Genomic DNA, 10,344 nt, shown 5'->3' on the forward strand with positions numbered 1-10,344 from the left:
ATGAAAACACTCTCAAGAGCATCACTGCCTTAACCCTTAGGAAAGCTGAAGCAGTTCCCAAAGAATAATTGTTTTGGAAAATTAAAATCCTATATGAGTAATGAGGAAAAAACTAGAGCTACACAGGTCTCTGGATCATACCCAGGAGTCAGCACTTTCTACCCCTTCTTTGGAAGGGAATAAGGTACTTGACACCTGAAAACCAAATGTTTGTTTGCTTGCTTAGATTATCAAGTGCAAGTTATTGTGAGCAGGTGCTGTGAATAGCTGAACTGAGTGAGTGCTCAGAGGTTGCTAGAGCTCAATGTGACTCTTCAGGGCTCAAAAAATAGTGCTTGCTGCTTTAGTCTCATCTCAAGTGCTCATTGCTCACAGTCTGACGCAATATGGAAAGGTCTGTGCCACCATCCATCTGCCATTCTGCCAGTGCTCCTGCTTGAAACATCTCCAGGACTCTGCTGAACACGAGCTGCCAGATGCAGGGGAAGTTAGGAAGATTAGAGACACAAACATGTCACTAAACCACCACTGCTCTCCTCTCAGCTGTCACCCACTCGTGATGCATTTCCAGGGAACAACAGCTAAGTCACAAGACAGAGAAGTAAGTTCAGAATTTCTGTCCCTTTCTTCTCACATTTCCTCTTGAAGGAGATCCTAAGTTTACATCTTGGGTTCAGAAGTTCAGGGAAACAGGCAGTAATTTTTCTTCACATCATAGCCAGGCCTCAACTTTTACTTACAATATGTGTACACACTGTAAGCAGCAAATCCCCATGGTCTTTACTGCCAACAAGTCAGCCTCTCTCTCTGTTCTCTATTATCCACCCTTTGATACACTCAGTAAAAATCCCCCAAGCTTTTCATGTATGAAAATGAAATTACTGGTAGAAACTTGCCACTCAGAGACCACAAGCATTGGAGATGGTTAAAAACTCTGCAGTCTTAATGCGCCCAAGCCAAATTCTCCCTTCGAGACACATCACTGTGGTGGTGTCACCACCACCACTGGTCTCAGATACATATTGCTCTAAACTGAGAGCAGAATTTAGCTCCACATCCTTCTCTACAGAACAGTTCCTTAACTCCTTCCTAATCCTCTCTCATCCCCTAAAACTGAGCTCTTACCCCACTGCAGCTGTTCCTTTCTTTAATCCAAATTTTACACATGGAAGAAAAAGGAAAAGATTTTAGGCTAAATAAATCAAATCTCCCAGTTACACAGCTTGAAGGATTATTTGCTTGAATCATTTCCCTCCCACACATAGCAGAGAAAAAACAGCTCACCCAGTTGACACAGAGCTCAGGCTCAACGTGCTGCTGTCAGTACACAGAGCTCTCAGCACAGGTTTGGATCTCAAACACAGGTTTTACTACCCCAGAAAAGGGATTTTATCACTAAATACCATCATCATCATCTAAGTGGATCTAAACTGAGGTCGTGGTTCCTCTTTGGCAACTATTTGAAAGAGAGTTCCGAGAGACACAGATGGTGCTGTGAGCAAGTCATTAGTCTGTGCCGCAGCACCATGACTCCACCGGCTGTTTGAGGCACCCCTGCCTGCCAGCTGGGATGGACTGTGCTTCCATGGAGGAATTACAGTGCTGGAATTCAATCAGCTCCAACTGCTGACCAGTTCTCACTAGCATCTCCTGAGATACTGGTTCTTCACATTAGATTTGTCTTCCTCAGTGCAAAGAAGTCTTTGGTGAGACACTGGCCCAGGTTGCCCAGGGAGGCTGTGGCTGCCCCAACCCTGGCAGTGTTCACAGCCAGGTTGGCTAAAGCCTTGAGCAACCTGCTCTGGTGGGAGGTGTCCCTGCCCAGGGCAGGGGGTTGGGGCTGGATCATCTCTAAGCTCCATCCCAACCCCTTATCATATTATAAAACTATGAAACTAATAAAGCTGCTAGGACTGAGCTGCTTTACACGAGATCTGTCTTCCTCAGTGCAAAGAAAACTGCTCAGAACGAGCTGCTTTATGGAGTGTTCGGAAATGGAAAGGGCAGGCAGAGAAAGCCCAGCTGGTCCTGGCAGGCAGCTCTGGCATTCCCTGGGTCGCAGGGAATGGAGAGGGTGAGATGTGCCGCGCTCTGTGCTCACCCTGATGCGCTTCGCTCGCCTCATGTCATCTGCTGTCATGGTGCTCTGCGTGGGCACTGTGCTCTCCTCGTGCTGTGGCTGCACCTGGAGCGTGTGGTGGTTCTCCTGCTGCTGCTGCTCCAGTGCCGACGGCGGCTCCGGCGGCACCGGAGTCTGTTCCTGCTGCTCCAGCCCGTTCAGGGCGCCTTGTCCAGCCTCCTCAAACTGCCCCTTGCTGGAAAAATGCAGCAAGTCCTGAAATCGCAAACCATACAACCAGTGATTATTCCCCCCACCCACTGACAGAGGCTGGGAGAACACTCAGCAGACAACAAGATCTCGATGTTTTTAATCACAAGCTTTATAGCAAACCGTGACTGCACTAACACTCTCCTGCTGTGTCCACTGGTGCCTTCAGCACATCACCTTCACCTACAGCAGCAACACTCAGCACCAGGGAAGCAGCACTGCAGGTAGGTGACTCTGGGGGCAACAGGTGTGTGATCACAGAAGAATCAGAGCTGGAAGGGACCCATGAGGATCACTGAGTCCAACTCCTGCCCCTGCACAGGACACCCCAACAATCCTCCCTGTGCCTGATAGTGCTGTCCAAACACTCCCTGAGCTCTGTCAGCCTTGGGGCTGTGCCCACTGCCCTGGGGAGCTGTTCAGTGCCCAAACACCTCTGGGGGAAGAACCTTGTCCTGATATCCAACCTAAACCTGTTCCAGTCCCCAACCACCCCCTGTGGGAAGAACCTTTTCCTAATATCCAACCTAACCCTCCCCTGACACAGCTCCAGCTGTTCCCTCAGGTTCTGTCACTGGTTGCCAGAGAGGTCAGTGCTGCCACTGCACTGCCCTTCCTGAGGGAGGGATCAGCCACAGACAATGAAAATTATCCAGCTGTGAACAGCCAGGAAGGCTGTTCTGCACTCATGACTATTTCTGCTTTAACCAAAGATGACACAGAATGACCTGTGAGAAACCTCACAGCCCAAGTGACTAGCACAGACCAGGGCAAGCAGAGAATCTCTGTCTCATGGAACCTGGTCTCACTTTGAACCATTATCATGTGTAGTTATGCAGTGTGTTCTCCTTTCTAACAAACTGGCTGAGTGCTGCACTGGAGAGTGACAAACGAGGTGATTACACTGTGCACTGTGTGTTTTTCCACCCTGTTTCCAGCTCTGCACACTCATCCACCAAATGCATACATCACTAACATTTATCACACAAAGCTGTTTTCCTCCTTTTTTTTATTTTGCATTAGCATAAAAGAAAAGGGAGGTGTTGGCAGTGGGAAGCACATGCCAAAATCTACATTCTTTCTCTGTAAGTTGCAATAACTCCTCTGGGATGAAATCCTCTGATATTACAAGAAAAACACACACAGATCCTTACTTGACACCACTTAATGCAAGTAAGGAAACTTGAAAGCACAAGCTAGGAAACAGAGCACCAGAATTATTGTCAGCTCAGGCCTGGTGCTGTCAAAGCACAAAAGTGGGTGTGAGAGAAGAAAACCAGGGTGCCAGAAGAAGTGCAGACTGTGAATGCTTACCAGATAGAGACACTTAGCAGAACAACACACCAGCCAAATGTCCAGCCCAGGCCTGGATGGCAAATTTCCATCCTTGCTGACACTCAGCTGTGCTCACAGCATCCTGACTCTCAAGTCCTGAGGCAGAACTCGTGCCTGGCCATTAGTGAGGTGGGCAGAGCTCCAAGGGCTTGGGACATCACCATGGCCCCGCTGCACTGCACAGGCACACGTGAGCCAGCGCTGGGCCACACTCCAAGCTGGCAGGACCCAGGGGCCATTCACACCCACTAGTGTGGGACTGTGCCCAGTAAGCTCTGTCTCCCCAGAGCTGAGGGTTTGGGAGCAGCATTGTGTAAGTGGAGCTGTCATGTCAGCTTGCAGAGAGGGTGAGCTCCCAACTGCCTGCACTTAATGCAGCATTCAGGGCAATGCAGCAGGAACTCATAGGCAGCATATACATTCCTCCCTCTGAGTCAGCATGGAGCCATGACCCAGTGAAATGCCAGAGGAAAATTACCACTCCAGATATCAGCTTTCAGCAAAGTCATAAACCAGAGCACTGATCCCTTCTGACACTGCTCATAAAAGGACTTAGTGGTAACCTAAGCATGGTCAGCACCAGAGAATTCAGCGTTTTACTTCTGTGCATCACATTGGGTCCCTGCAGAAAATAACCCAGGGCCACAAAGAAAAGAGCAGTTTGTAATCAGCATGCCTACAGGAGGCTCTTCTGCTAATATTAAAACATGGTAGAGAATCATATCTCAAACTGATTTAATTCTACCAGCAACAGTTCTAAGAGCAGGCTGACCTCACATTCCAGAAAGGACAAATAGGAACCTAAATTCCCATTACAGTTTTACTGTCTAAATTACTTCTGTGATGCTGCTAAACTGCTGCAATAACCTACCTCACTGCTAAGTGCTTTGGGATGAAACATGCTGTAGAAATGCCAGGGATTTTACAGGTTTTATGGAAGGGAAGCAGTGAGCTCTCCTGACAGAGAATCACAGCTAGGAAACAGAAATTACTTGGGTAGAAGTCCAAAGCACACCCTAAGTTTACACTGATGCCCCAAATTCCTTGAGTCAAGATATTTTTACATCCCATGTGGTATTCTTTTTAACTCCTCTCCATCTCCAAAGATATACCTGTGTCCCTTCTTCACACTTCTCTCCATTTTCACTGGTTGCTTCCATGCGCATGAATTTGGGAGGACGTCCCGGGCGCCTGCCTGGTCCAAACCTCCTCTTCCCTCGCCCGCGGCCTCGGCCTCTGGCTCTGCAGAACACAGAGTGCTCCAGGTTAGAGACAACAAGAGATGCACTTGGAATCTCCACTTGGATTTTACGCTTCTTTCTCAGCATCACTGTTCACCCGTTCGACTCGGCACCAATGGGCTGCAGTAACTAAGACCTGAAGATATACTGGCAGCAAAACCAATAGGTTTGAGAAACCAAAGTCCAAAACACATTAAAATTTGTCTCAGTAATCATGGGACTGAGAGCACTACTGGCTTCTAGCAAGCCCTGTGCCATGGCACCTCTCCCACATCCCACACCCTGGCACACAGTGTGTTGGAAACATTTCCAGCTACATGAACAAGTGCACAAGGAAACCAATTGAAAATCTGAAGCCATAACATCTCTCCTCAAAAAGCACTTAGCCATTGATGTCAGGCAGCAAACAGAAGAGAACAATTTTATGTGTCAAAAACCCCAAAACACAATGTAGCCACTTGCTAAGTTTCAGGAGAAAGGAGGCACCAATGTCTTCTGGTTTCTGATGGATGTTGGTGGATTCAGGTTTTAATAGATCAGGATAAACTACTTTGCCAGCCCAACGAGGAGCCAAAGCAGCAGAAGTCTTGTTCTCCAAGTTCTGGATCTGCAGACCTCTGAGAAATATCAGTATTTCAACACTGTGGTATTGAAATGTTGTAACTTAGTAAGTCATTGGCAAAAAAACCCAAAAGCAAAGCAACAAACCCCCTCACCAGTTACAACAGAGTATTTATTTCCTTCAGGCTGGTTTTTTCAGTCTCTTACACTGCTCAGCTGCCAGGTGCCATACCCTTACCTTCTGGTGCTGAGCTGTTCTCTCATGAGTTGGCCAGTAAGATCTGTAGGGCAAAGCCCCTCCTTGCTGCAGGTTTGGGGCAGCAGCACAGTGAGAGAGGCAAAGCTAAAGCTGTGAGTACCTGCTGAAGAAGTCCAGCTTCTCATCGTGGGAGTTGAGGTGCTGCTGGAGCTGCTCTGAGCTCATGAAACGCCGATTGCACTCGTAGCAGGGCCAGTTCTTCTCCTGCTCCCTGAGAACTATGGCCAATCGCAAATGTCAACAACAGCATTTCAGTCACCACCAATTAAATGCCTCATTTTTCCCCCCCAAGCCTTTCTGTCCTCTGAGGGCCATATTTCTCCCCTGAAGGTTACTCTGACTGCAGAATAGCCAGTACTGCTCCACTTGGCTTTGGTTTTATCCCCTCTGCATCATGCCATGACCATAGCTCATCACAGGAAAGGTCACTGGGGACAGTTCACATGGATTATCAACCCTGCTAAAAATTCAGGGAGATGCTGACATTCACTTTTGGATGGAACAGCACCTACAGGATTGTGTCTCTGGCACAAGTTAGGGGAGATCAAGAGAAATTTCTCAATCTCAAGCAGTCACACATCAGTTTAGGACACAGAACATTAGACATGGAGTTCAGCAACATACCTCTTCCAGCAGCAACTAATGCTTCCCAGAAACCGAGGCAAAAGGTTAGATTATTGCAATAGAGCACAAGAAGAGTTAGTGGAAATAACTCCCAATAACACAGTCTAGCTCTGGTTTAACCTTCCCTAACCTAGCAGGAATCTGGGAGCACTACACAGGCCATGTACTGAAAACTAAGAAGTCCAACACCCAACCACCACCACACTGAGAGCAGAAGAGCCCAAGTTACCCTTCCTTTCCTCCTCAGATATGTCATGGATCTTCTGATTCACAAACTCGGCGTAGGAGGCAGCATACCACACCTGCAGCAGGGATACAGGGGGACAGAACACTGAGGTGGAGCCAGAACTCAAGGGAATTCCTCTGGAAATGGTTTTTAAACCATACATTTACTTCACTTGCCTCAACCACTAACTCTTACTGCTCCTTTCAGCCTCAATAATAAAGCCTGGTGAGATCAATACGCCCCCACTGAGGAATAGAAGAGCTTTGCTCAGGAAGCATATCCATTTAATTTTAAGGTCTGGCCTCCTTACATGAATGTTAATCTTGCACATGGCTACCAGGAGCTCTAGAGGAAATAAGATTAATCTCTTCAGAGCTGGCTGCATGGGAAGGATGTTAGCAGAGCACTGTGAGATGGAAAAGTTTTTAATTCAGGGGATTTCCCATTTTTTCCTGCTCCCTTTACATAGACAAAAAACAGCACTGCCCACGAAGCCTCATTTAAAATGTTTCTGAGCTTCCAGAGGATTGGAGCAATATGGTCCTGCTTCCCAAACCAAAGCTCTGCCAGGAGGCAGCATGATGGGCCCATTGTGCTGCAGGAGGGATTCAAGCAGCCTTCAGCAGAGACAGCCACGAGAGGCAGGAAGGCAAAGGTCATTAAAGCCTGAAAGCAGATGCTCATGTTTAGCTGAGAATTCAGCATCATTTCATCTGGTTGGTTACCAAGGGTCAGTTTCAGAAGAGATTTCTCAAAGAAGGCATGAAGGGATTTCCAGCATGAGAAATCCAGGCCAGTTCAAACCTGCAGTGGCCACAGGCATTTATTTCCACAGCAGTGGTGAGAGCACTGCACAGACTCACAAACAGGTGTGGGTTCCTCTGCAGGAATCTCACTGGCTGGGCAAAGAGGAAAGCCTGGAGCTCCTGGACTGCTCATCTGGCACGAAATGCAGAACTTCCCAGCTTGAACTGACTGATCCTCTCAGTCCAATCTCTGGGCACAATCTATAGGAATGCTCTACATCACTTGGGGAGGAAATCACATTACCAATCCTCAGTAATTGGCCTTCTGTTATCAAACCAACTGTACCCCAAAAGGCATTATTAACACAAAGCAAGAAAATGGTGCTCTACAGGCAGTTCTGTTTCTAGGCTGATTTCAAACTGATTTAAAAACTGTTGAGAAAATGACATTTAGATAGACTTAAAATGTCTCCATAAGATTTCAAGTGATTCAGCTTAAACTTAAGGACTGATTTCAGAGAAAGCAAACTCTCAAGAATCAGCAACAAGTGCATGAACAGGGTTTGCCCTGGTTTAGCTAAGTGTGTTTAAAGCACTTTGGGGAGGGTTAAAAATCTCAAAGTTTACATATAAGAAGTGACTTGAAGAAGAACAAAGAATTTCCTGATATTGAAGCTTTTTGGTTACCCAAAAGATGTTGAAAACAAAGGCCAATCTCAGCCAGCCTTGCTGCTTTGAGCCCAGAGGGAACAAAAAGTAACTCACAGGGGAGTCACAATATCCTTTATCCCTTTCCACATGCTAAGTTCCACACAGGAAAGCCAGGTAAAGGGAGAAACCATATTCACTTAAGGCACACAGGACTAACTGGAATGGGCACCCAGAGCTAAAGAGACTAACACTGCTGCAATAAAAATGCCACTGCATCAGCAAAATGCAACCTGGTCTGGTGGGAGGTGTCCCTGCCCATGGGACTAGATGATCTTTAAGGTCCATTCCAACTCCTTAACTGAGTCTATGGAAATACATGTAGTGCAAAACAGGACAGTGAGAGAAAAATCATTTACATGGCTTGATTTTCAACTTCCTCATTTTCTACCTGAGGCAAAGCTCATTAAAATCCCTCAGTCAGTGGCTAACTGCTCACTGATTTGGGTGAAGTTTAATTGAGGCCATCAGAGAAAAAAGCCCTAGAACTATTTACACCAATCATTTCTGGCATGTGGTGATGCACTTATGAGGCAACAACTGCTAAGATATGATTTAATCAGTAGGGGGAAAAAAAAGAAAAAGAGTCCTGACACAGGAGCAATGCCATACCTTGAGCTCCTGCTTGGGCTCCACGTTTTTGATGGTGGTGTAATAGATGTGGTGACCATACTGATAGGCCACCAGGTTCTGCTCCAGGTGGTTTTGAGCTGGACGCACAAACATCATCCAGTTACACAGAGCCTCGCTGGAGAGTTCAAACCACAGGTCCTCCTGCAAATCTCTGTCTTTTCTGTCCCCCTTATCAAGAGAAACCTGTAGCAAAATCCAATTACATTGACTGTCACTGCCTGGCAGGAGCTTCAAAAGAATCTGAGTTTCTAAGAAAACCACTGTGCCCATTAACTGTTACAGCAGGGAGCAATGAAGGCCTTGCTAATATTCTCTCTTGACTAACAGATCCAGAAACAGGCAGCACTTGGAAAAATACTTTTAAATGGGTAGAGATCTAACTAGGGAGACACAATAGACCCTTCCAAGGCTTTCAAGAGCAAGGAGCATTCATCAGCAGGGTCAGGCACAGTATGTACATGTGGCTATAAATGAGGCACAAGAAGCTGTAGCTTCAGTAGGCTATAGAAACATCAGTCAGATGTTTCTTACAGGCAGACCCACTTCTCCTTTCAGTTCTTGACTCATGACACTGCCTCAAGCTGGAAACAGCACTTCGTTAGTTGAACTTCTCTTGGGCTGCTGAATTTGCCTATAGCCACAACTTGTTTGTCAGACACTGACCATCAGAGCACTCCTAACACTGTGAGCAAAGAAAGGACCAATTTCTAGAACAAAACCAGTGACTAGATGGATAAAAGCCAGTCAAATCCAAATGACTTGGCATGAGGCAGGGGAGGAAAATCTCTCCTCTCTTCTACATCTTATGGGGAAGAGGAGGGAAAGGGAAGAAAAATATTTTGAACTGAAGTTACAGTATGGCACAAAATAGTGACAGCAAAGCATCCTCAGATGGGGCTGCTATTTTTATGTCCAGATGCTGCTTCAGCTCATGTGAGAGTGATTCACAGCCTGTGTTATGCACCCCATACATCATAACACCATAATGCCAGAACATTGACCAGGATTATTGTGCCTCCCTGAACAACAGAGCAGATTTGAAGCCAAAGCAATCTGGGTATTTCTGAGCTCCATTCAGAGATTGAGGCAACAAAAGAACATCTCTAGTGAAGTTACTGATTTGTCACTCACAAATCCATGAAAATCACAGCTCAGGAACAACCTGATCCCTCCTCACACACACAGGGCCTTACCTTCAAATGGATGTAGCAGTCTTTGAGCTCAGTTTGCCTGACCAGGGGCCCTTCCACAGGTCCAAACTGTGTCCTCTTTGGGATGCGCCTCTTGGAGAACACTCCTCCCAGGAACCTGTCTATGTAGAGCACCAGGGGCAGGCTGGCCCTTGCCCTGGTCAGCACAGGCCTGTTTGGGATGGGATGCAAAGGTCCATGTTTTGGACACACCGAGGGATGTGCGTTGTTACACTCTTCACACCCTACAACACAAAGGCAGAGAGGACATGACTTTGGGGCACACACCCACACACCAGCTCAGAGACAGCCTTATCTCCCTCTAAACATCTCTGGCTCAGATGTGGGAGCATCTATGCCAATAGTCTGTCTACATTTTAAAACATTACAGGGGGAAGCCTCCTGCGAGAAGAAAGAAAAAGCAGCTCAGAGACATCACCTGAGACAGAATCTTGTCTTTTCAGTAAAGCAGCCCAATCTGAGTCTACATTT

General features: G+C 46.8%; 1 protein-coding gene across 1 annotated transcript in view; it reads right to left on the minus strand.

Moving 5' to 3' along the window:
• The window catches only part of PRDM10 (PR domain containing 10), a gene marked incomplete at its 5' end in the record, with an annotated part of 33,605 nt that overhangs the window by 16,801 nt on the left and 6,460 nt on the right, over positions 1-10,344 (minus strand). The window contains 6 exons of the mRNA XM_009073354.1: positions 2,102-2,335; positions 4,777-4,906; positions 5,826-5,943; positions 6,579-6,651; positions 8,642-8,845; positions 9,856-10,097. Coding sequence (XP_009071602.1) covers positions 2,102-2,335; positions 4,777-4,906; positions 5,826-5,943; positions 6,579-6,651; positions 8,642-8,845; positions 9,856-10,097 — 1,001 coding nt within the window. The remainder of the gene's footprint in view (positions 1-2,101; positions 2,336-4,776; positions 4,907-5,825; positions 5,944-6,578; positions 6,652-8,641; positions 8,846-9,855; positions 10,098-10,344) is intronic.

The sequence above is a fragment of the Acanthisitta chloris genome, unplaced genomic scaffold (genome assembly GCF_000695815.1).
Source record: "Acanthisitta chloris isolate BGI_N310 unplaced genomic scaffold, ASM69581v1 scaffold474, whole genome shotgun sequence".
NCBI classification, from domain to species: domain Eukaryota; kingdom Metazoa; phylum Chordata; class Aves; order Passeriformes; family Acanthisittidae; genus Acanthisitta; species Acanthisitta chloris.